Genomic DNA, 27,247 nt, shown 5'->3' on the forward strand with positions numbered 1-27,247 from the left:
CAAAATGACGATATTACACTGGGATAATCTGCAGCTAATGAATTTCAGAGTATGGTACCTCAGTAGATTAAATGCTTTCAATAAATCAGCATCCAATAAAAAGATGCAGCATGCCGCGACTGAGTATAGGTTATGTTACTTTGCTGGGATTTATACTGTGCACTGCTGCCATTTGCACGGTTTAAGTATTTTGAAGACACTGCAAGGTGAATTATTTTGCCAAAATACTGAGTGCTTGTAAAATGCAGCAACACCACACCTGGAACTGCATCAGTGGGGAAAATCAGCCTACACACCCAAAATAACAGGATCTTGGGAAACAGGGTTGTTATGATGCAAAGCATGCAAAACCACCAGGTTCATAAACATACATTTGATAAAGGACACTAGATGACTATATGGGTAGAAGTGGGAATATTTTAACATAACCGGCTTAACTGTGAAATCCAGGACACACTGGAGAAATCTTAACTAATCAAAGCTTGGTAATGCGACAAGTGTAATGGGCAAGGCAACTGTGAATGATCAACAACCACCTTGATCATCATAAAGCGTTAAGGAAGTTCAGGTTCTTTGCCCATTGAATCATTTGCCCATCTGGTGAAAGGAGGTGGTTTGTCTATTTGGTCTCAATAGCGGATGAATCCTTCTGCTCACTTAAGAAATGCACCTCTTGGCGGTAGATTAAAGTGTTCATGCCCTTTCATTGTGTGGCTTCACTCTTTGCAAGTCACTAATGGAGGGTAATGGAGAGGCGAGACTTTACCTTTTGTCCACTCAAATGTACAGCCAAAGCAATATTACTCCAGGATTATTCGTATGAATATGAACAGACAGAAGCTGACCTCTAGTCTATTATGGTGATCCGTATTTAAATATCTACCAATTGATATTTTAAGTGACTATTAATGTCACAAACCTCTACAGGAAATCAAATGCAGGAAGCACGTCTTTCTAAATTACTCAAAAAACTATTAAACAATGACATTAAGGCCTGCTCTCCCAAACGCTGTCAGAGTGGCCTCTGCCACAACCTGAGGTTAGGCTATAAAGATTGCCTTTCTTTGGACAGGTGCCAGGTCTTGCAGCGGGGCCGCAAGACCAAAGTTTATAAAGTGGTCCCACGTCACTACAATTCTCAGCTCGAGGGTAAGGACACTGCTTCAAACAAGAGTTTACTTTTTGAAAGAACAAAATAGGGGCCGTGGTCGAGATGGAAGGGGCACTGCAGTAATTCCCTGTGCTGTCTGCACCAGCTCTAGATTTTTGCATCATAGCAAATTATTTCCACTCTAGGAACCTCTCATGAGGTGAAGACTTTGCAAGGGAATTGGCTCCACTGGCAGAGAATACAGTCCAGAAAATGTGTAAACACCCGATAACATCTACGGGAAGGCAACTGTCACAGCTGCTGGAGTGTGGACAGAGCCAAGAAAGGAGCGAGTGCTGTCATGAGGCTGGGCTGGTCTGGCCACCAAGCAATTGGCGGTTTTCATGCCGGCCCTCCCCCTGCGCAGTCTGCCCCCTCAGAGTGCGATGCAGCTGCAATGAACTGTGAGGACAATTTCAACAAAGCCGGAGACATGGAGACGGGCTGGCAGCCTTTCGTTCGCTCACTGACGTGCCAGGTCAGACATTCTCAGTGAGCACAATATATTGTATTCAGTGCCCCCACAGGGAGGCCGAGGATGGATCAGCCATCTTTCTTGTGGGACAATTATTTAAACCCAGTGGAATGCATAACGACAATGTTAGGAAAGATTTGCCATTTGCGGGTTTCCTCCCATGGACTTCAATGGGTTCCCCCATCTTTTTGCTATTGAATGCACCCCGACATGACTGTTTGGAGTGAAGTCCTCAGCCTTACTTCCCTTGCTTCTGCAAACCTTTTCTGGGGCAACTGATCAGTTCCCAAGAAGATCAGTACTGGGAGACGGTCTTCCTTGTGGAATTCTTGCCATTTTTTAACTGCACACATCACTACCATGAAGTGTGGTAAGGACACTGTTCCTTTTACTTTGTCTTTTGCAACTTTACTGATGCAGACAGTGTGTCCAGTAAGGGCCAGAGGTTGCGGATAATTCTCTACCTGGTTTTGATTTTTCTTCCGTGCACTTACAGGTTACAATACAATTCCATTGAAAAATAACATATGCTGTAAAATGGATGTGCCACAAGCTTTTCGCATGTCCTTTGGCAATTTTGTGCCCTCTCCTTCCTTTCCCCTCAGGCCTGGAATTTACGTATATTGGCCCCCTGCCAGGCCTCCTTTCCCAGGCCCCCTGCTTCCTCAGACAAAGTAGCGGTTTGCGTGTGACCGTATATGGGGGCTGAGTCTTTCTGGTCCCAGTCCATGTCCAAGCTAAAGTCTCTGTTGCTGGGCAGATGCGTTGGCCAGAAGTTGTCCATGATCAGATAGGGCCTGCCAGTTTGAATGGTGCAGATACTTACTTTTGGTGGGCAACTATAGCTCAACTCCTGGATAAAAGAAGGACTTCTGCAATAATTTGACAGATCATCATTGGAGCCAAGAACCGTACGAAGAAGTTCAGCCAGCTGACGAACACCATTGCAGCCAACTAGCATTGCCTTCAGCCAAGTCCTAGTGAAGCTCTTCTCTCTACAGCTCTCCAAAAGTCTCCCTGTGTGACTTCAACCCGTGCTCTAGCATCAGGGGCTGCTGAGCCTTTGGAAGTGTTGCTGGAGCACCCGAGGAACAGACCAGCTCTCACCTGGGCCACCTCGCGGCACCTGTTGATGTTTAGAATTCAGCCATGGCACGCAGCAGATCCTGAAGTTGTGAGACAAGATGCCCTGCAATTGCTGCATTCCTGACTGAAGAGGAGCCTTGCAGGGCCTGTTGCTCTGATCTCACCACAAGAATCATCCAATGGTGCCCGATTGTGGTGACCACCACTACAAAATGCCTCTGTGTGCCCCCGAGAGTAGTAGTATGCTCCATGGTGGTCTTCATCCTGCTGTCCAGTCTTCTGTAGTCTCAAAAGAGTCTGGAACCGCTGACTAGCTGGACCTAAATTGGACGCCGAAAGTGACCTCTGCACCTGCAACCCCTGAACCTCACTCGACCTGACAAAGCCCAGAAGTGGGCCCAGTGAATTAGAGAACCCCTGAAGTCTTTTCCTGAGTCAGAGTAAGGGGGTCAGGGGGTGTTTTTGCATATCTATTCCTGCCCCTCTGCTATAGAGTTGTATGGGCATTAAGACTTCGCCCTACATCTCCCTTGCTTGGCTATGATTGCTGGTGGTCTGGTGAAGGAGCGCCTTTGTCCCCCTGGGCTTTCCCTAGTGTTAGGACTGGTTGAGGAGCCTACGTTGCTTTTCTATTTCTGGAACATTTTACCTGCAACTGTTGGCTTTGCGGACTCTTGTTGACAAATGAAATCGTAAACTCTTCTGACTCCATTTCATAGCAGGGCAGGACAGATTAAGAACCAGGCACCAAAAACTAGGTTCTATTGTGAGTGTTATATTACTTACCTGTCTCCAACTGGTTCTAAATGGCTATTTGTTCTCTTCTTCACTTGCTTTACCCTACACAATTGCTTACAGGTTCTTCCTTTGTTTTGCTTACAATTGCCTAACTGTTGCAAAGAAAAGTGCTGGTTTTCCATTAGCAGAACCCCCAAACAGTGAGTGTATATATGAATATAAGTAGTAGTGTGACAATACTTAACTGAGGTTTTCATTACTTAGAGTGTATTCAAAGGCTTACTAAGTCCACAAAGACCACCACCAATAATTTGTGTTAAGAAGGTAACTACAGAAATATACAATGATTTTTTAGAACTTAACATACACAGTACGCAGGTAAAACCTCCAGTCAAATATGGTCACACTCTTACTTTAAAACAGATATGAGCATTCACCCTAGGATTCAATAACCAGTGCAACACAGGTATGTACTTGGATGCATGCAATTCAGTTAAGACGCTTTTGAGTAATGTTAGGGAGTTTTGCAAAAGTTCACCTTACGTAAGACTTTAAAAGACAATTGGACACAAGGCTCCAACTCTTAGCATAGGTCTGAACACCACAAGTATAATGGTGGTAGTGGCTGAGCAGCCAGGCTGATCTTTGGAGGGAGAACAGGAGATGTAGGTGGTATACACACTCTAAGATAAAGTTAAAAGGAAAGTACTGCAACACACAATAAGCAACTTTAGGAAAATCAGTAAGGAAATTGCTTTGTAATAATTGTTTCAGGTAAGAAATGAAACAAGACCAAGACAAAGTAAATACTTGGCAATAATTTCACAGAGGCCTTACACTTTAGAAGTCCATCCCCAACTAGTTAAGAAAGTCTGAGTCAGTTGGGAGGGCAAAAACAGGTAAGGCACAGCTGTAGAATTTGTAGAAAGTTCAAAAGCTGCAGAGGAAGTCTTCTGTAGCAAGTAACAATCTTTGTTGGAAAAAGAGTTAGGGACTTTGGAGAAGTCTCCCTGTAGGCTCACAGGTGTTCAGTCTGGGCGAACATGTATGGGCAAACTCCCAAACGCACAATTCAGCACTCCAGCAACACAGGAACAGCATTTCAGCTCTAGGTAAGTTCTACCAAGTGTCTCACAGTACCTTAGAAGTGAAGAAGTTGCAGCACAATGCCTCCACAATGTAGCAGCAGACCCCGGTCACTGGATTCTTGGTCAGGCAGAAGATAGAAGGGACACTGAAGGGGGTCTCGCAACAGCAGTCGAATGGAGAGGCTTCCAGCAAATGATTCTTCAGGGTTCTGTTATTTTGGCACCTTTTGGGGAGCACCAGTGAAGACTGATTACCGCTCGGTCGATTTGCCTCAATATCTCTGTACAGCACTCTGGTGAGGGGACTTTAAGTAGTGGAATCTTGCCTCTGCAGGTCCGGAAGGAGTCCACCAAAGTTTCAGGCCACAGGGTATTGGCGGTTTGCAGCACATGAAGATCACTGCTTGTCGTGGGATGGCTCAAGATTCAGGTAGTCTCAAGACCGACTGGTCCCACCAGTTTACAGAGGAGAGTCTCCTCTTCGGAGTTCTCCCGACGCTTGGAAGGGGTTGGACAGCAGCAGTTACTCAGAGAGCACCTCCGGTCATCTGGAAGTGGCTGCGGACATCATCTCTTCTTCCTTGTCTATTCTTCTGTTCCAGGTGTCAGCTTGTCTTCAGGCTCAGGATCCATGTCTTTTATCCAGGGACCCAGGCAATCAACACCCATGCACCATTCAAACTCTTGGTGGTAGCTATTCTTTCAGGACAGCCAGCCCCCCCCCCCCCCCCAGACACCCCCAACAGCTGGAACTTGTTCCAGGCAGGCACACCAGAAGACAAAGAATGCCAGAGTTTCAGACTCCACCATAGATACCTATGAGTGTTCTGGCTAATTTTGGTTAGCAGACTTTCCCTTAGGATCGATGTGTGCAGAAAGCTTAGAGGGCTGTGGATAGCACCACCCACCAAAGTCAACAATGGTGGGTGGTGTTAAAATCAATCTTAAATCCATTGAAAAGAAAATTAAATGTAATACTAAAGGTTTCATTGTTATATTGACAGGAAGATACTGACCTCTGAAGTCTTATGATATTGAAATGTGTTATCTACTAATCAAAACGTTAAATCACAAGGTCGCAAAACTCTCTACAGGAAAAATAAATGGAGGAACCTGCCCTTCTCAAATTAGAGAAACAGCGATCTTAATGTCTGTGCTACAAACTGCTATCAGGGTGCAGGGTGGCCTCAGCCATTTACCCAGATTAAACTGCAAAGTTTTCATTTGCTTGGACAGGAGTAAGATGGCGGATGCTGGGCAAAGATGGTTTCCCGATTCATCCATCAGTTCTACCAACATGCTCTTAGGGTGCAACGATATTTGCACACACTGGGAGGTAGACACCAATCGCACCCCTCCCTATAATAATCCTTAACTATAAATAACAAAGTTGCAGTTTCTAAAAACAATACACATTATGGGTGTGCAAGCTTGGAACAATGAATTGCAAACGAGTATCCTTCATAAGAACACCTATGTGGATTAGGGTAATCAATTTTGGCTGCAATTCCGATAATGCCTTAAGCACAGCAGCCATTACAGAGGAAGCCACCTAAACAAACAACATCTAGAAACCAAGTCTTTCAAATAACAGACCTCAGGATTCCTACTGAGAGGAATCAAACAAAGGGACATGGAAATGGCACAAAAACACAAAAGGGAGATGTGTGAAGTACGAGAGAGAATGAGGACTCGACTGGCCTGAAAAGAGAAGATACACCTATTTAAACAACTGCTAAGTCCAATGGATACCTGGTGGGATCAGCCTTTTTTTTTTTTTTAAACATTCCTGTCTCTACCACACTGCAACTTTGCTTCAACCATTTCAGATCAGGGCACTTAAAACTTAAAGCCAGCCTAGGGAAACGCTTGTTGCTGCAAGACATAAGGGGTCTCCAGCCAGTCATGCAATATACTGCTGGATCAAAAGTCCAACAATTCTCACATCAGCTACTGCTGTCACAAGGATGGAAAATATCCTGCCATGACCATCCAATCGGAAGCTATTGCCTCAGGATACAAATATGGAGTACTAATCTAATTCTAGCCAAGGTGATCAATTAACCATGTAATGTCTGTAAAGGTGGAAAACATCTCTAACCATTGCCTAACATTGTAGAACTATTGGAGACAGCCTCTATGAACACGTTCTATACAGTGGGGTGTGTGATGTGCTTGGAGAGGAATATTGAAAATTAAAGCCTCTGCAGAATGCATTAGAAAATCCCACAATAACCCAAACCCCCCCCCCCCAACATCCACGCACCCCTCAATGTTTCAACCTTAGCAGTCACACAAAGTAAACAACTATCAGATAAATGTAGGACACTTTAGCCCTGAATAACAATCAAATGAAAAGGAAATACAGAGCTGTCTCAATAGGACCCCAGGATTGAGTGGTCCTCTACAAGAACCCACCGAGTGAAGGAAACCCAAATGCTAGCATTGAAGTACAAATTGATTCATCTGCCAGCGCCATGGTGGAAACTGGGCCTGAACTGAGAACCCATGAAGTGTGTTATAGGACCAACCTTTGAAGAAAATGGACCTCAAATAGCAGTTTTAAGGCAAAGTGAGCATCAGCTGCAGGAAACAGCAGGACCTATGCAGCTTCCCAGGAAAAACCGAAGCTGTATGTTAAACTGAGGAGGAGGACAGATGGCCTCCACAGTAGCCAGCCAGCCCTGGGCAGGGCCCGAGCACCAGCACGCCAATACTGCCCAAGATGGGTTGTACACCACAGACGGGAATCTAAGCACCAGCCAGAAAGCCAGTCCCAGATGGGTGTTACTGCCCTAGCCAGTCCACCCTGCCCTATATGGCCCCCATTCCAAAAAGCCCCAGATGTGAGCCTCTGTGTAAGCCAGCTTAAGCCCTGGCATTTGTAACTAACAGGACTAAACTGAATTTTCACACCACCTCTTGACAATGGCTCCACCACCTCTGGCTACGAACCCCGTTCACAACTTACCATGCTCCAGGATGAGGAGTTGGGCTCCTGCCTGAGCGTTCCCCACATCATTCTTCGCAATACACTGATAGAAGCCCTCATCGGATTTCACCAGTCCAAGAACCTGCAAGTTGTACTCCTTCTGAGAAACAGAAAAAGAGGGGAGGCAGGCAGGAGAAATAAGTGAGCAAGGGAAAGTATAGAATCAGAGCGTGATGCGATGAAAGGGGAGATAAGAGATGAGAATAATCTTGGGCATTGAAATCAAAACATTATATACAGCACAATTGGTCTATAATATTGGCAAATCCTATTTCAACAGAAGGTTGCTTGTGTTCACGGAAGTCTACAGTGATGTGATCTACAGAGAATTGCATTCATGCAGGCAAACCAAGAGACAAGATTACATTTTAACGCCAATTCTCCCATTTACAAATTTTCTATGCCACTTATTGTGTCCATTTTTACCTCAACAGAAACCCTTTCACACGTGCCCTGTGCCAACAAGTGATAGCAGTAACATGACATATGGACTTTTCCGGGGGAAGAAAGATTTGCTAGACGCTATCACATTTGTAAAAGATTACAGCAAGACATTGAGTAGACTTTCCTTTCGTACTTCTATCACCCTACAGTAGCCACTAAACCAGAGGTCTACAACCTTTGGCTCTCCCAATGTTTCGGACCACAACTGCCATCAGCCCTAGCCAGCATCATAGTCAATGGTGAGGGATTATGGGATTCATAGTCCATAACATCCAAAGAGCCAAAGGTTGCAGACGCCCTGCACTATACAAAACAGTAAGCAGAAGCAAAAAGATTGCAGCAGCACTGCTTGCCGAACCTTTTGGGGTCCTTATTTTTCGTTCTTTTTTAATACAGAAATAAGGTGCTATCCGATCTGTATTTATCATACAAGAGGCAGGTTTTAATATCTTTTATTGTGCTAACTGAAAATATTGTTCAGGAACGGAACTGCATTTGCTTATAAAGTCTCCAACATCAACGGATGGTGCAGAGCATAAAGACTGGTAAAGAAAAACCTTCTGGCAGTTCATTCTCAAAGTGAGAAAGACGATTAGCTGAAGGAATAGTATGCACAAAGATAGATCTGAAATTGCTGTCTTATCTACAATACAAACTCCTAGAAGCAAGGAACACAATAGTTTGAAACCAGTCCACATTTCTAGATGAGTTGCATTTTAAGAAAACCAATGTTATTCACGTTTATCTTTTGAATGTAGTATGTTTTCAAGGTAAGGCACAGGCAGTCTATGTGGGCACCAATAATTTCCGAAAATGACGCGTTATGTTAAAAAACAAAGTAAAAGGTTTAAAATGACATAATCGGAGAACAGTCATTGCATTTAGCTCACAGTCTAAATATGTGTTGCAGCCTTTGGTAGTGTCAGGACATTGTACAGAATTCAGTAAAGCTACTATGGTTCCCTGGCTGGTATGTAATGTGACACTACAAAATATGATTAGGTTTTGGGAGCAGGGGCTCTTAAGTTGCCCAACTGTGTCAACTTCTTACACACCTGGAGCATGGAGACCGTCAAACAGATAACCAATTCAGAGGCTTATATGTACATTTCATTGGCTTTATTCGGTATAGACCTTGAGCACAATTCATCATTAAAATATTACAAAAACAATTCCCCAATGGCCAGTACACTTCAAACAAAAACACAATTCAAATCAAACCATAAGTATTACCTTAAAATCCCCCCTCCCCCTCGCCGCGAGGAGAGCAAGCTCGCAGCCTCACAACAGTTCCGGGTTTTTATGTTAAGTGTTGTCCAACAGCCTCAGTCTTAATAACCAAGTGTGATGCACATATCTAGCAGAGGCAAACACCACTCTCCACTCCATCGTACAAGTTAAAAACTGCATGGCTAACCGTGTGTTTCTAATCCTCGATTCAATCAATAAAACTTGTAAGTACCATCGCCTTAAGGCTAACGAGGCAGGACAAGTCAACATAAAATGGGTCAATGTTTCGTTTTCTGATTTACACAGGGGACATTCCCCAGATCGAGGATGACCACAAGCTAGGATAACACGCTGTATGCAGTATATCCGACCTGAAACGCGCATATAAAGAGGGTTCGTACGGTGGTTGGAGTTCATCTAAGATGTTTTTACATTTTCCCATCATAATGCAAGGAAGACATTCTGGCCCATTCTTCTGCGAGAACCTTATTGCCTCTAGCTTTACCATAGATTGTCTCTTTGCACCTTCTTTGAGATCAACTTTTAATGTTCTATGGCATGCCTAAGGATTATCCCCCAAAAATGTGGCATTCTGCTTAGTTAGCCTTTGTTTCACATACATTACCCATCCGCAACTTTTGGCACCTTTGAATTGTAGACAATTGGTCAGTGCCTCTCTATATGGAGCTAGGCTTGGTAAAGACCAATGTTTTACCCAATAGACTACTGTGATCAAGGCAATCTGGTTGGCTATATGCCAAGATTCAAAGACCCAAAGGTCCAATGAAGTCAGGGCACTTTTCGGTAACTAAAACTTCTTTAGAAAATTATTCTCTATTGGAGAGAAGGCTGTTATATTGGTATGGCGGCAGATCTCAGCCATAAAATGCTGCTGGCAAAGCTTGTTTTTCCAAACAGTTCTATAGCCAGTGGAATTACCCTACTACCATGTTTCAGAAAGAAGGAATAAATGCCTCCACTATACATACTTAAGCTAGTTTTGAATTTGAGGAGTTGATCCGACCAGCCACCAGTGTCACTAAATCTGATTCCCCTTCCTCCCAGGTAATCAAAAAGCTTGACCTGCTCCAACTTTAAGCCGACAACCTCTACCATCAGTGGATAGGGTTTAGCGAAAGGAGGTTTAAAAACCATGACTTTGGTTTTGCTGGCATTTAATTCTAACCCAAGGTCCTTGCACTTTCCCATAAAAATGGCAAGAGACGTTTTCAATCCCCTTGGTGACGTTGCAAGGATCAGTGCATCATCTGCGGGAAAAAAGGGTTGGCCACCTCTTTGATGCAATCCTTGGCGCGTCCAGGGCACCCACCTCTAGTGCATACACTATTCCCAGGATGTATATTGAAAAAAGAAGCGAGGCCAAGACGCAACCTTGGCAGACCCGCTTCTGCACCTCAAATGGTTTGGATTGTTCCCCACCAGGCCCATAGTGGACCGCAGCATGTGTATCCACATATAGCAGTTTTATTGCATCAAGTAGTGGAACCGGTGCTTCCCTGCCTTCCATAACTTGCCACAGAGCTTCTCTTGGTACTGAATCGAAAGTCAGTTTTGAGATCTAAGAAGATGGCATATAAATTATTTTTTGCACAATCTAGTGTATTTCTGTATTAATAAGAAAAGCAGAAAGCAGTGCTCTACTGTGCCCCTAACCCCACAGAATCCCACCTGGGCATCACTGATGATCTCTGAATCATCTACCCACTTTTGCAATTTAATTTGCAGGACTTTCCCCAAACGCTTTCACTACACAATCCAATAAAGAAATCAACAGTAGTTTTCAGGGTTGGGTCTTCCAACTTTTTTGTATATTGGGACTATTATTGCCTCACTCCATGATCTAGGGACTTGCCTCGAGCATATAGTATTAAAAGCCCTGCTCAAGACCGGGGACCAGACAGTCAATCATCTCCATAGAACTCCTGGGGTATCAAGTCCGGACCTGCTGCTTTTCCTAATTTCTTTAAGACCAAGCAAGGACTCTTCCACATCCACTCTAGAGATGAACAATACCTCTGCAGGGCGGGGCAGAGGGCCTAGACAAATGGTTGGTTTTAGCCAACCCATACATATTTCCCGGGGATGCATACAATGGAGAGTCTACTCGCCATCCATCTTTTATATTAAAAAGGGATCTTCTAACCACTGAACTTTGAGATCTTGCGCATAAAACTATATCCCTCTTTCCCAAATAAAACTCATCATACGAAGGCTTTGTCACTGCCACCCTTTTTTATATCTTCTCATTTGACATAGTCAAAAACGTAACTTATTCCCTGCCCAAGGTCTACAATTCTCCGATTACAGCACTAGTTGAAAGGCTAATATTACATACATTCACCACATTTACCTCAATAGCTGCCTAGGTCTCCCCTTCTTAATTACCTTCCAATCTCCTTGGTCCACTTCAGTTTTCCTCGCAAGGCCTTCAATTGTGATTAACTGATTAGACCTCGAGCTAGGATCTCCCTGGAATCCACTCGTCCCAATGAGAGCATCAAGAGCTAGAGGGTTATGGTCGCTCTTAACCCTATCAACTACAACCAAGTCGCCCACCACCGCACAAGAGGCTTATAAGAAAGACTCAAGAAGATCTAGTGAACTTAATTAACAGGTTGCCAATGAGAGCTGCTAGAAACCTAGCCCTGGTGCTTGGAAATAGAAAATGTATCAGAATAATTTCCTGGTTCATCTAAAAATATGAAAATCAAGGTAACCATATCTAGTGTTTGCAAGTACAAGACAGGAACCAACTATGCCATGCTATAATAAATTAATACAATTCAAATCAATGTACATCACGCACAGAAAAAGGCGCAGAATTCCTGAGAGATAGATTATGCCTACATTAGCCAACAAGAACACTCCGATCAAGCAGCGACCTCCGCCTGTACCCGAAACCCTACAACAGAAGAAAACTTGGAGGATCCTCTTTCTCTCGCCAGGCACCGAAAACTTGGAATGACTTATCAAAGAAGAAACCACCTACCATTTAAGAAACTGCTCAAATCCTCGCTCTTCACTGCGTAACTAGACCACCCACAAGAACACACACAGCTAAAACAAAGATGAATGAAGATAGTGATGCTGGTTCCCACCAAGCAATCGAATACAAACAGAATCAAAGGAACACATTCCACGACATAGGGCATATTGAGAGATATCAACAAGAGAAGGACACTGGAGACTGAATACATAGATCAAGACAGAAGCACTTTGACGACTCATCCATAGCATCCTGGCCCTGTACCACACCCAAATATCCAGCAGACCAATTCACAGATAGTAGGGAAGAGGGGCCATCCAACCCCTGCTCCGACGCCTACGGAGGAGATAAGACACACCAATCACAATACACATAGCTCATTAGATTACAACAGGGAATCCACCGTGCTAAACCCACAACAGTCATACGGTCAAGAAAGGATAGTAGCAACTAATCCCACCGGTAGTAATATAATTTAAACCAAACAAGATGCGCCACAACCAGGATTCTCACCCCACTAACCCTACCTTCAAATCAATGCATACTTAACTCACCCGAAAATTCACACAACCTACTATCGCCCAGCAAACAGCACACACTTCACCACAACGGATCAACAAACACAAACAGCTCCAACTGCACACGTGGTCTCACACCAGTCCAATACAAGCGCAGCAGACCTTGCATACCAAGCTGAAGCCGCCAACAGCACACCACCTCTCACTCTACTACTCCCTCTTCTCCCGACTAACCTACCCCCGCCCGCCCTCCCTCTTGTTTACAGATCCGCTGGAGCACCTGGGGGACCAACTCTGGTGCACGATATAAATACCTTATAACATTTAAATATTTAACAAATCTTGATAAAAATCAAGTTCGGTTTCACCTTTAACATTTGTAGACCGTCTCGGATCACGCAGATTCCGTCACAACCTGCATTCACTCACAAGAATGTAGTCTCTCAAAGCAAAAGAAACTGAGATGAAAGGGATTCCGATTACCAGAGCAAGATACTCGTCCATATGACCGAGTACCCCAAAAGGTTAGGATGGCCCCTAATGTTATAGATAGGGCTAACTTTACTAACAAGGCTTTGCTTTCGGACCACTCAGAAGTGCTGCATATGAGCAGCTAACCACCCACTCTTACTCCCTAAAAACAGGCAACTATTCACACCAAAAAAGAAGGTAAAAACACTCATAACAAAAATCAGGAAGAAAACGACACCTAGTAACCTGCCTCCTGCTGCCGCCCACACAGCCCCACATATAGGTTTTGCATTAGAGCTGCCACTAGAAGCAGTGCCACAGGAAGGATCGCTAATATAACTGTACACTCTAAAAAATAAACTAAAAATGCACTTTTTAAGTTGCATCACTTAGTAAGTGCAACTGCACAGAGGAGCAAATTACTTACCTGGGGAAATGCTCCTTCAGGTGGATGGCTACAACCACAGATTCCTCATCTTCAGATTTAAGTCGTCAGCGCAGCTGGCATTGGACAAGTTTGAACCATGGGGATTCCCAAGTAGGAGCTCTGCTCAGGAGTTCACTTGAACACTAAGATGACCGCCAGTTATCCTTTCACCGTGCAAATCTGCAATCCTGGTCGCCCTTGCTTACCCAGGTACAAAAATGTTTACAACAGCAGTTGTAAGGGGCCTAGGTAGCTGACCTGCGAAGAGAGCACCTCCATGACCTCTCCGGACAGATCCCAATCCTCATGCCAGTCTTTTTTTTTTTTTACTTATTTCACAAGACCGCTACTTGACTCTGGAAGTGTCACTAGTACAACAAAGGAGGCACCACGCCCTGTGATGTCAGTGTCACTCCTTTTTCCATTCTATTTGTTTATATTCCCTGTCTCTCCATCTATCGCAAAATATATACCTCAGTAGAGAGGATGAATGAGAGCGATGAGGTAATACGTGGAAGTAGTCATCCACCAGAAAGATTATCTCCGGTGAGTAATTTGTTCTTGGATGGTGTCCTCCTACGGAGACCATCTTTAGATAAGACGCCCACAGAAGCGCAGAATATAAAGTGGTGGTGGGAGGAGAGCAATGATGTTTCTCTAAAACCAGGTAACTGAAGGACTGCCCTTCCAAATGTGGCATCCTGAGAATTCACAGCATCTAGTCAGTAGTGCTTAATGAAAGTATGGACAGAGGCCCAGGTAGCCGCCTGCCATTTAACCCAGAGCCGACATCATGGCTGCCATCCCTCTTGTGGAATGCGCTTTTAGCCCCGCAGGGACCTCCTTGTGAGCTAATTATTATAAATTAAGATCCACAGGTTTGGTGAGTTTTCCCCAAACTCATTTTCTGTAACACCAGTAATTCAATAACAGCATACGCAGCCCCAGCATGTTGCTTTAGTCTGTCAGCTCCTGCACCAACAACTTTCTAATCATAACATTTTACAATGCTGGAATGCTGCCAGTCAGTCTAGAACCATATGCAAGGAAGGTTCCAATTGAAACTATGTACATATTTACACTGCAATATTGATTAACTGCCCATGTAGCAATATTTGCTATCTTAACACATGTACCACACTTCCTTCCCTTTCCCAGAGGCTTATTGATTTATGATGGCCACGCTTTCTTTTTCCCCACTTTTCACCATTCATCAATCTAATGGCATTTCCTAAATCTTCTTTCACCTCCATTGGTCTAGAAAACCATCATACCCTTTTCTACTCTTCTTCCTAACTTCACTTTCACATAGTGCCTCTAGGCATTGGTACAATTTTTCCAATCATGCCTCTTTGCCACTACTTTGTTACTCACCAACTCCTCATCAACCACAGGCCGACCTGCATCATATCTTCTCATCCAACCTGGATGAGACCAATAATTAGGCAATTTTGAATGGTGATACTCGAGTCACTTGATAGGGAGCAACCCTATATTACGCAAATCTTTCCATTTGAGCTCTCACCCAATCACCATCAGTCGCCACAGCAATCCTTCGGACATCCATAAAGGTCCCATTGAACTTTTCTACAACACCATTTTCTTTAGGATTGTACATGGCAGTGGTACTATGTTGCACTCCATTTTCCTCAAAACATTCTTCCATCTCTTTCGCCACCAACTGTGGTCCATTGTCTGACAATTTTTCTTAGAAAACCTTCCCTCCAAAAATTGTATTGCAAGAACTATATTACCCTCTTCGCACCGATGTCTTTCACGACACATACCTCAGGCAGCTGACAGAATGTTTACAGTCACAATTACATACTTGTTTTGGCAACTCCTTTGTGCAATGGGTTCCAAAATATCAACCGCCACCACATCCCACACAGTACTCGGGAGTTCCATCACATTCATCAGCGGAATCCTACTCTCCTTGCACCCTTTCAACATTTCTTTCAACATTTCCTCTATGTCCTCGCCCATATTAGGCCACCAATATTCTTTACGTCCCTTGCTTTTGCATAAACCCAAATGCCCCTCAAGGGAGATTTGCATCACATTTCTTCTTATGCAATCCGAGACTACCACCCGGTCCCCTCTGGTTAACACACCCCTTTATCACACTCAGTTCATGTTTTACCCTCCTACTTTTTCTGCAATTCATCATCAGGCCACCCTTTCTGCACGAATTCCAGAACTTTTCAATACACTCCATCTCCCCTGCAGTGTGTTCACCAATTCTCTTCATCTCCTATGCAACAATTTGAAAAAACATCACCATCCTCCTCCATTTATTTAATGCAGACATTCTCGACAGTACTGCGAGATAAGGCATCCGCAACCACATTCAACTCTCCCATTGTATGCCGCACCTCAAAGTCCAACCCTTGCAAACTTGTTTTCCACCTCACTGTCCTCCTGGACACTCCAAGTCCCTTCCTACTGAACATTCCAACCAATGCCTTGAGATCTGTCACAATGCTAAATCTCCTGCCCCAAACAAAATTTTTGAATTTCTCAATGTCCCACACACATGCCAGTGCCTCCCGCTCTGCCATGGCGTATCGCTGCTCTGCACACATGAAGCAAATGCTACAGTCTGTACCTCTAACTTTATCTTGCATCAGCACAACCCAGCCCTTTATCACTGGCATCCAAGTATAACCACACCTCTCAGTCTTCTTTAAAACCCTTTAGGATTGGGGCATCAACCAAGCATGCTCGGATATACTCCAATTCCTTCTGACATGATTCATTCCACACAAATCTGTTACCATTATTAGCCAAAGTCCTCAACTCCTTGGTTCTTTCCGTCAAATTCTTCACAAATTTTCCATAACATGAGGTTAATTCTACTTTAGCCCTGGGTGGACTCATTTCTCTTATGGCTTCAATGGCAGCCGCCCTGGTCTCGGGCATAATGCCTTGAGCCGACAGTTCATGAGCCAAATACTGAACCTTTTGCAACCTGAACTTTACCAAAGATATGGGTCATTCCTGCATCACACAACCGTCTCAGAACTTTCTTTAATCTCTTCACCAATCCAGGATACACTCCTGGTAGCAGCATACCCCCATCATTCCTTTGAGTAATTTAGTCATGATTCTTTGGAAGACGCTTGATGCCGATATCAAACCAAATGGCATTTTACAACAAAGCAAACCAAATGGGATGTTAGGTCCATCGAGAACTGATGGAAACTTGCTTGGTAGTAAGCGGCCTTCAAATCTATTGTTGAAAACATTTCAGCCCCTGTAACTTCAGCCAAGAGATCCTCAATCTTGGCCAACGGGAATCTATCTGGCACCACACATTTGTTCAATGCCCGGAGATCTATGCATAGTCAAACACTCCCATTAGGCTTCCGCACAGCCACAATAGGACTAACCCACTATGCAGCCTCTGCCTGTCATGATCTCTGCTTCCAAAAGGTCTGGGTTTTCCCAACTCCCTTGGAAGCAGATCCATAACCCAGGTTCCGAGTGCCAACCAGTCCCAATTGGGACCTTTTGGACCCAGCCAGTGGCACCAGGCTCATAAATATGCCCAGTCCCAGCGCTGGAAGCGCCGGGCTCATAATGCTTGGGTGGACTTACCTGCAGCAGACCATGCTGCTTACTTGCCTGCCAGTTGAGCCTCTGATCCTCTTCTGTTTGGAACTACTTTTCCTGTTGGGTGGGGCAGGAGCCACTCCCTAGATTCAGAACACTGGAACTCTTCTGGAAAGCAGGAACTCTTTTCTTACCTAGGCGTGGCTGTGGAAGGAGACACCTAAGCACTACAGGAGGCTATTTAAACCACACCCGATGGATGAATCTTGCTTTGCGTTATTCTGCATCCTCTGCAGCAGAACGCTCATCGTGTCTTCTGCATCTGATCCTGGGCCTAAGGAAAAAGGCTTACCATCCAGAATCCAGTCTTCAGCAACACCTATAAAGACAAGAAAGAACAGGTTAGCATTACGGTCTTCAGTGACAGCTCTTCACTTACCTGGTCCATCGGCTGTCACCAACGCCTCGCGCTGCATTCCGGCATCTGAAAGACAAAGGCTTACCAACTCTTCGCACGCTCCGGAGGCCTTCGGCGCTGCATCCCGCATCTGAAAGACAAAACAAGGTGCGTTTAAAGACATTGGGGAACTTTAATACTCACGTGCCATTACTCCTTTCCACATCTAACCCAGTGGGTATTCCGGCACCCTGCAGCCGCTCCGAACTTGTACCTGCAAAATAAAAAGACAGTTAGAGCGCATCGTGAAGCAGGCAACAAGCGCTTACTTACGTGCTTCCAGGCGCCTCTATTCATCACACGGGCTCCATCTTCAACTCACTTCAGCCCGTCATCCGCCATCGCCGGAACCCTGCAAAACAAGAAACATCATTACTAAAGACTTTAAAGACATTAGAATTACTCGAAACTTACCGTTCGTGCAGTAAACGACGGACAGCAGTCCTCTGAAGTCAAGAGGCCTGCTCCCCTTATCCAGTGAAGAAACTGGTTACAGCACCCTGCCCCGAGGCAGATGGAGAGCACGGCGTTCACTTACCTAAGGTGAGAGCGTTAACCTTTGGGGTTCTACAGGAGAAGAGAAAGGGAAGAAGAGAGAGACATTCAATAACCCAGTTCCTTAATCCCATATTTTCTATCTGCAGACATCTTACCCTTCGAGTCAGACATACAGTGCACAGAGGTCCAGCCCAAAGAGCCAGCCGTGTGTTACACATCACCTTTGAAGATACGGTATACGCCCAGTCAAGACCGGCGCCTCTACGGGAATCAGGTGAGCGTTACACTGCCCCTTCAATTATCCCTTCATCAAGCATTCTCTTGATTTCTTTCTCAATATCAGGCCTCACCGCCAAAGCTATTGTTCTGGGTTTGGCTCTAACCGTGACCACCCCTGTATTCAATTTGATAAGGTGCACAAAAGCTTTCAAACATCGTGTGACAGTCTTAAACTCACTCGGAAACCAGTTCATAAGGTCTGATTTGGCAACACCTACTTTACTAACTTGCATAACAGTTCTGTGAACTACCAGCACCTGGGAGGGATGATCGGGATCCAACCTCAAACCTAGATCCGTGTGTGTGTGTCCCATGACAAAAGATTTACCCCTTTTTGGGTCACTCACCATGCCAGTGGCTCGTCGCCCCTTGTACCCAAACTCTGCCCAAAACTCCCCCAAAATATCAATTGATACCTCAAAATAGGAATGCGCTGACACTGTGTTGCCGTAGTTCACAACAATTAAGTTTTTGCCTCCAAGTATCCATATTCACTAAGGTGTAGTCTGGTCCACTGTCAACCACCTCACACACGCATTGTTCACTTTTACATCTGCGTGGGGTTTGACCCTCTTGGGTTTGGCAACACAAGTTTAATCCCCATAGTCCGGATCTTGCCAATGGCCCACCTCCTGTTGTACACATTTTACACTCCCAAACTTGGACCAATGCTTACAACATTGAGCTAAATGTCCCCTTCTACCACGATCTCTACAGACATGTTGGGCAAAGTATTGCTCATCATTGGCAAGGTGATCAGTTCACAACACACCTAAAAACACCTCCTTTCATTGATCCTACCATCTCTTCTTTTTGCCTCAAGCTTCTTTTAGAGGTCGCCTTCCATGACTCTGTCCAATGTCCTTGCGACCCTTTACTTTCTCAACAGCATTAGCATTGCCCTCTTGTGTTTTCCCGGAATCCGCATCCAGCTTCCCAATACATGACTCCATATGCTCCACCATCTTGGCAATTTCTATGGCTCTCCCCAAGCTTATGTCTATGCCAGTAACACCTGCTCTTCAAAGCACCTCCCTAACTTTGTGGTCACAACACTATCATAAGTTGATCCCTCAGGAGCTCATCTCTACAATGATCAAAGTGCCGTTTGATTGTCAATCCTCGCAATGCAGTCATAAATTCCTCATTTGACTCTCCTTTCCTTTGATCTCAGTTGGCGAAGTGTTATCTGTCTAGGAACTTAGTCTCCTTTATTATAAAATATTTGTCCAACTTTTTCACTGAGATCTCTAAACTATTCAAACCTACTGACTGAGCATCAGAATAGTTTGGTAATTTTCTAAAAATAGCTTGCCCCTCCTGACCCAAGCAATGATACAGAAGGGAGTCTTCTGCGTCAGCAGCAAAGGTTCTTCCATATACACCATACAAATATTTTTAAAAGCCTTCCTTCCAGTCAGACCATTTGATCTGTGGATCACTTGGGGCTAAGAGAAACGCAGGGCCAGAGATATTCATGGTAATATGTTGGGAAAATATTCAAAATCCACAAACACACACAATTGCCACTTACTGTGAATATGATATATGATATTTTATTTGTATTGCGCCCATACACAAGTGTTTCAGAGAGCGACGAGGCAACGGAAGGGAAACAAGGGATGACAAAACAACAAACTTACTAGGCCCAGTGACATTGAGAACGTACAAGTGCAGGTGAGAGGGATGGGGGAAGGGATCATGGGTTGGGTTCAGATGAGTCCAACCTGCAATGTGCTCCAGATGTACCTCTATTGAAAAATGTAGAAATCCACTCAAAATATCTCTGATCGGCAAACACAGCACTTGCCTGGCCTCAAAATGGCAGCCCGGTGCTCCCTTATGCTTAATGTCTAAATCTCGCCTGACAAATATGGTGACCGGGCCCATGGACCCTTGTGTGCAACGGTTGCCTTGACAACCAATGCATGTCCTCCACAGCCCAATTTGAGTAGGCCCTCACCAGTATTCTCAACGTTGGCTCGCACACACACTGGGGGAGGTGCTCTGCACGGGCAAGGCTGGTAGCACCCTCAGCTTGACTGTTCAACAGCTGGCTTCCGCACAGGGCCCCGATCACAATCAAAGACCATGGAAATGCTGCGGCTCGGCACACAAAACTCAGCGGTTACAGTATTCTCAGCGCCTGCATCGTTTCCTCATCTGCAGGAGTCACATCAAACCGCACGCAATGGAGACAGTGCTGGAGCTGCTCTCTGGGTATGTCCAACTTGCTCCTTGTCGTCAGTATTATAAAGGAAGCTCCACAGGCTTGATGAGTTTTCCCAAACTATTTTCTGCAACACCAGTAATTCAGTAATAGCGTGTGCAGCCCCAGCCTGTTGCTTCAGACAGCTCCTGCACCAACAACTATCGAATTATAACATTCTACAATACTGGTTCCAATTAAAACTATGTACATATTTACACCACAATATTGCTTCACTGTTTCACTGTCCATGAGGCAACATTTGCAATCTTAACTCATGTAACACTAGTCTGTAGCAGAAATGGAAAGGATGAGCCATCTAGAGATAGTTTGTTTAGTCAGCTCTGTACCAGTTTAGGGGCCTGTGTAACAAACAAACAATTGGTCATCCTTTCTGAGTTTAAAGACCAAGGACCCTCTTAGCCTTTCGTCTTTGGTGGGGTGAGATGGCATATAAACTGGCGATTCAATTTTTTGCGCAGGGTAGAAATCAGGCATTACCTTTGGAGAGAAGGCCGTACCCAGTCAGATGCTGATAAGGAGAGGTAAAGGGGGTGCTTCACCAAAAGAGCCTGGAGCTCAATTACCCTCCAGGCAGAGGCAATCTCCACTAAAAATGCTTTCTTCAGGAATAACCTGAAAAGGCAGGAATGCATCTGTTCAAATGGGGCAGCAATGAAGAGCACCAAAACCAAATTTAAGACCAATGGTGGCACAGTGAATTGACTTGGTGGCAACATTCCCCAAACAGGAACTGTACTATGGGAATTCCAAAGCAGGAGCTCTCCTCAGGAGTTCACCAATACCGAGATGGCCGCTAGTTATCTTTCACCGTGCAAATCTGTACTCCTTTTATCCCTCGCTTCACCAGGAACATATTTTCCAACAGCAGTTGTAAGGGGCCTAGGTAGCGGACCTGCGAACAGAGCACCTCCATGACCTCTTTGTTTATATTTGATTTATTTTAATTTCTAAAAGCGCACAACAGCCCTCAGGCATCGCGGCACTGTTACAGAAAGCTTACTTAGTTACATAAGTGCTTGCAAAAACAAACATACATGTTGCTGGGCGGCAGCAGTATACAAATGCATAAAGTCAATTTAGGTAGTGGCAGAAAGATGGGGGGATGGGAGCACACAGCATCACATAGATAGGCGACCACAGGGGAGGTGGGGAACTCATGCAACACAGGGGACCAGAGTGGGGGATAGGAGTCTGACAACACAAGCAACCATAGGGGGATGGGGGGGCTCACGCAACACACAGGCGACCACATGGTGGTTGGCGGGCTCATGCAACACATGCGACCATGGGGGGGGCTCACACAACACACAGGAACCATAGGGTGGTGGGGGGCTCACACAACACACAGGAACCATAGGGTGGTGGGGGGCTCACGCGTCGCACCGGCGACCATAGGTGTGTGGGAGGCTCACGCATCACACAGGCGACCATAGGGGTGTGGGAGGCTCACGCATCACACAGGCGACCATAAGGTGGGTGGGTGGGTGGGGGTACTCACGCATCACACAAGTGACCAGAGATTCAGACAACACTCCAGCTAAAGCTCTGAATGAGGGCCAAAACATAAGCAAGACCTCAATTGGGCCCCCCACCAATCCAAAGCAGAGAATGTGGACTCGCCCAAGCCAAGTCTCAATATTTACATCAGACAAGGGAACATCAATTTGTTCAGTGTACATATTTAACAACTTACACTAGATTGCAAACTTAAGCACTCACCACAATCTTGAAGTAATCACTGGGGATCACCATGTCTCCATTTTTAACCCACGTGACAGTAGGTGTTGGTTTCCCAGACACCTCACACTCAAAGATGATATCCATAGACTCATGGGCATATAGGCTTGCTGGGCGGACAAGGAATTCTGGAGGCACTACAGAGGAAAAGTCCATGTTAGTTGGGATGTCTCAATATACAGCAGACACGGCAGGTAAACACATGGAGGCGGAAAGATGTTTGAGAACAGAAAGTGGGGTTGAGGCATGGTGAGAGGTGGTGGGAAAGACAACAGAGGAAGGAAATAGCACAAATAAGGGAACCACCGCCCCCCAAAAAGGAAAAAGTAGCGGTCGGGATTTGTAGACATTTTTCCAAAAACTTCGCACACATAATCAAAGGTTGCAAAGAGAAACGCCTGAAAGAGAATACGAATGCAGAGAGGAGCAAAACACAGAATGTTCAATTCGTGGGTATGGGTGGGGTATAGTTCGGGCCTGGATTGGGGGCCAGATAACAAGGCAGGAGATGGAGCATGCAATCAGTCAGTGGCGCAGAGAAAGTCAAAAATGCGCCAGCAAAAAAGGACCATCGGGCAAACTATTTCCACAGTATGGCGATATGAGGGGTATTTCTCTCAGTACCGGAGTTCGGGTCTAATTTAAGTACTGACAAACCCAATCGTGGATTTACTCCATCTTTCTTGACCCCACTGATTGGTGGTGGTGGCCAAGTGATCAAAGTCTAGTTATCCAGAGGGGAACAGGGTTGACAAGTTGCATAGAAAAATGCTGACCATTTTGAATAACTAGGAAGCAATGCAGAGGTATTGCAAATCTACTCAAGCACGTCAAAGGATGGTGCAGAAAGTGTACAGTGCAAGGCCGTGCCAATGTACAGAAACCCACATGTTTATGAGAATTGTTGATCCCACATTAAATAACAAGATTAATATTCTCTGTGGTGCTAGTGTGAGTGTTGGGTAAGATTTTCCTTTTTGCTGCTTTTGAGTCATTCTTTCAGATGCCTGGCATATTTTCTGGCTCATGTAAAGTAAAGTGGTTTATCCAACTCTTGTCTCTGCAACTCACCTTGTGCAACAAGTAGAAGCCTGTCCCTAAGACGGCCAGTACAATGGGGACCCCGTTCATAGTTTCACCTTTTGTTTAGCTTTAACACCACACTAGTGCCTCATTTTGTCCTCCAAAGTGCACGTTTTAAAACATTATTTTGGCAGTGTGTTACCGACAGGCAGGTCGCAGTGTAGCTTTACCTTCTATATGTTACTGGGGCACCTTTAATTTTTACACCCAAAGGTTCCTTTTGACCAATACAGTGGCTGAAATGGCTACCCTGCTAATAATTTGTCTGAACAACTACCTTTATTTGGCAGTCCTCCGGTTATATTCAATCACACCACTTCATGAGATCTGTCCAAAGACTGGTAATAGCAGCTGTGTGCAGAGAACTCAGACACCCTAATCGATATCCCCTCCTTGCCAGACAGTCTCTGAGATGGTTATCCCAGATTGGAAAGCCTCTCAAAGAGTATAATGTGTGCAAATTACCAGATAGGTGGGCGAAGGTCACCACTAGCCCAGCATTTTGCGTATCCGGGGAAGTTTTGGAGCCATTCAGCACTTGATCATTAACTCGTAGCAGCTTCAAGGCTACCCAGTCTATTGCTGCAACTGCCATTGGCCAAGCCAACTCACCCAAGGCAATTCTATGCCTCAACCAGGGGTAGCTTACCACATACGTCTCCTTCTCTTGAACAAGGGACCCAACTGGTGCATTGTACTGCTTTTCTTTTGTCATGCTCCTGTCCCTGATAGGACCTGCATATCTGCCCAGTCCAGAAACGTCTGCACATCCAGTGGGGACCTCTATATTGAACTTGAAAACAGAAGCTGCACCCGCCACTCGCCATGCAAAACCATTGAGACATCTTTGTGCCTCTTCTGCTGCTCATGGCCTCAGGCATAGTTAACCCACCACATTTGTTCGCTCCTCATTAAAGTAGATAGTCAGTGGGTCCCCTGAAGACCACACACTGCATGTTGCATTGTTTGCCCTCCTCAAGTTCTGCGGGACTTTAAGCCGAGTCTTTGGTGATGGAACCTGAATGTAGGAATCTTGTATGAGTCCTTCCGACTCCCCAGATTGGTGTTTGCTCCCCTTTTCTCTGGAAACATTCAAGTAAAAACATACCACTTGGTATCACAATATTGGTACTTACCTTTCAACTTTTTTTTAGGTTAGCCTATAGGGGGCACTTTTATATGAACCAAAGCATCTCCTAAATAAGAGGGTACTTACTTAACCTAGGACGTTTGTTGGCCAATTGCTCATGATCTAGAGGTGGACATCTTATTTCTGTGTTGGTAATTATGCTGGTTTGCCTTAGTTTCCAAGGCCTGTATTACATTTAACTATTTTCCTCCCTACATCCTATTGCAACAGTGTATTCATAAAGTACGTCCATGTGTATTACTGGTTGCTATTTAAAGTTGTGCAGTGTGCCAATTTTTAACACTTTACTGTATATTATGTAGCCAGTAGTTGCCTTTCTATGGCTTAGATCAGTTTAGAGTTGCATACTTTGCATAGGCCACCATCTAGAGGTTGGTCCAAAGTATTGCAAGATATACAATTACAAAGTGAAAGGGTGCCAAATGGGGTGTTCTCCATACCCTACATGTACAGGTACCCGTGATGCTCCATACATAGAAGACAGATTGTTTTAGACAGTACATGAGTTGAGTAAGGCAAGAAAACAGTTGTGTCTGTACCTCATTACTGATGGGGGGAAGAAGGGTGCGATTTTAAATAATGTCTACCTTCAGAGGCCTCTGAATCTGCTTAAATTAATATGCGTTGAATAGACTAGCAAGAAGTTCTGGAAGACTGAAATGCGTGAGCTGGAGGGAAGGTGGCAAATATTAAAATATAGCCTAGCTCATCACTGAATATCTCTCTACACAATAGTCATGTGTGAGAGAGTGTGTTAAGATAGAATCTCATTCTTGGGTTTTCTACTGGCCCTTTTTAAAAGGACCCTTTAAAATATTTGCTTTTTCTCCATTCCTACTTTTTTGTTTGATTTTTGTGGACAAAGGGACATTTACTGACGTCCCCCCTGCCACTGCAAACCTTTTTGAATATATGGTCCCCAAGGTAGACAATAAGGCTCCTGGGACTGGTATGCTTCCTCAACCCCCGCCTCCACCCCACCCCCCAATTTTGGCTGTAGGGTGATTGAATCACCCTACATTGGTAATATGGAGTATGTTAGTGGGAACTAGTTCAGTTTTGGCTTCACTATGAGTTTATTTACTGCACTGGTAGCCCTATGTACTTTTCAGGATTTTGATTCAGGGGCCTTTCTATAATCGGGGAAACCATGAAGCAGGTCTAAAATAGCAATTGTGCATATGTTGGCTCTTTGTGAGCTGAGCCATGCACCCTTTATAGTCTTTTAAACTGGGCTAAGCATTTCTCATCCTGTGAAGGTGGGCCTGCTGGTGAGTGCGGTTTTAAAAGCCAACCAAATTGGCTAACTGTCCAGCCCTTTTTTTGACTGTCCTGCATGTATGGATAGATCTAGGAGCTACCCTGAGCCTACCATCAATTCTGTTCAGATTTTCGTGTAAGTCATGTGGCTTATCTACTGCATGATTCCTATTTTGTGCAGTTGCAGAATTGTAATGACCGACCTGGCCATACTGGCTGGATGCTGGGGCCCAGGCTATTCCGCACCGCCCCGGGGTCTTTTTTTCAGCTGGCCTCCCTCAGACTGCTGACAGACGTTATGGGATTGGGCAGGGCCTCCATTCTCAGACCTTTACTAGGCAGTTTTACAGCCTTGATTGTTCCACCTTGGGTTTTTAAGCTGCCATCCCCTGGGAGGGTATGGAGACCCAATCTCATCTGCTAGTCTGGGGTGTATTGGGTCACCCCCATTGTAGTTTTCGTAGGATAGTTTTCTGCAGGTGGGTTGCCTTCTTTGGTCCATCAAGCCAGTTTTCCCACCTTTCTGGAGGCCTTTGTTAAGACGGATTTCTGAACTCTGTCCTGGTGGCGCAGAAGTTCAGAAGGCCAACCTAATTACTTGGAACAGGGTAACCTCTGGACAAGCCAGACCAATCAAGGTAGCGATCGCGGCGGTCAAGACTAGGTCTCAAGAGGGGTGAGGGTGACTGAAAGCCCGCAATGAGCACACAAAGCAAGAGCGCTAACAAACTACTCCAAACAGTTGTTATATCAAAAATAGATACACATTTATTTTAAGGCCTTTAAAATAATGACCGTAGCGAGAAAATCACAATATCACAATATTAAACCAACACATACCATATCAACACCATATATATACAAATACACAGTCGCAAGCGTTTAAAGCACGAAATATGTAGTCCACCTGCCAGGGAAGGAAAACAGGCAGTGCGATAATGCTTTCGACTCAGTTCGCCTTCATAGGCACCTAACTAGATGGAAGTCCGAGCCCTGCGAAGAGTGGAGCCTTGTGCTCAAAGTACCTGCCACGCCGGTGCCGACGGGCACAAGGGGAAGCTCTTCGGAGGAAGTCAGGCGGTTCACGTTAGTGCACAGCAGAAGTAGAACAGGTTCCGCAACTCAAGCGCAGCCTCCACAGCGGGCAGAAGCAGAGCGCGAGCGCGGCAAAAGGGTGCTGTTTTTACACAGCAGGGAAAAGCAATGGGATACTGCAGGAGGGCGACCAGATCCTAGATATACTACTCACCGGTCCCCGAAGCAAGCAGACCCAGGCTTCTCCACGATAGTTTCAGCAGCTGGCAGGTTCAGAAGAGCAGGAGACGCTTTGTAGTCGTGTAGAGCAAAAAGACGTCCCAATCGACGAAAC

The 27,247-nt window shown here is 45.0% G+C and overlaps 1 protein-coding gene across 9 annotated transcripts in view; it reads right to left on the reverse strand.

The window, feature by feature from the left end:
• The window catches only part of NEO1 (neogenin 1), a 1,161,518-nt gene that overhangs the window by 461,685 nt on the left and 672,586 nt on the right, over nucleotides 1–27,247 (reverse strand). For all 9 annotated transcript variants that reach the window (XM_069624609.1, XM_069624607.1, XM_069624606.1 and 6 more), the window contains exons 6-7: nucleotides 22,368–22,522; nucleotides 7,509–7,629 (exon numbers count right to left, since the gene is read on the reverse strand). In XM_069624609.1, the coding sequence (XP_069480710.1) occupies nucleotides 7,509–7,629; nucleotides 22,368–22,522 (276 nt within the window). The remainder of the gene's footprint in view (nucleotides 1–7,508; nucleotides 7,630–22,367; nucleotides 22,523–27,247) is intronic.

This window comes from Ambystoma mexicanum, chromosome 11 (genome assembly GCF_040938575.1).
Source record: "Ambystoma mexicanum isolate Mex_15411 chromosome 11, UKY_AmexF1_1, whole genome shotgun sequence".
Lineage (NCBI taxonomy): Eukaryota > Metazoa > Chordata > Amphibia > Caudata > Ambystomatidae > Ambystoma > Ambystoma mexicanum.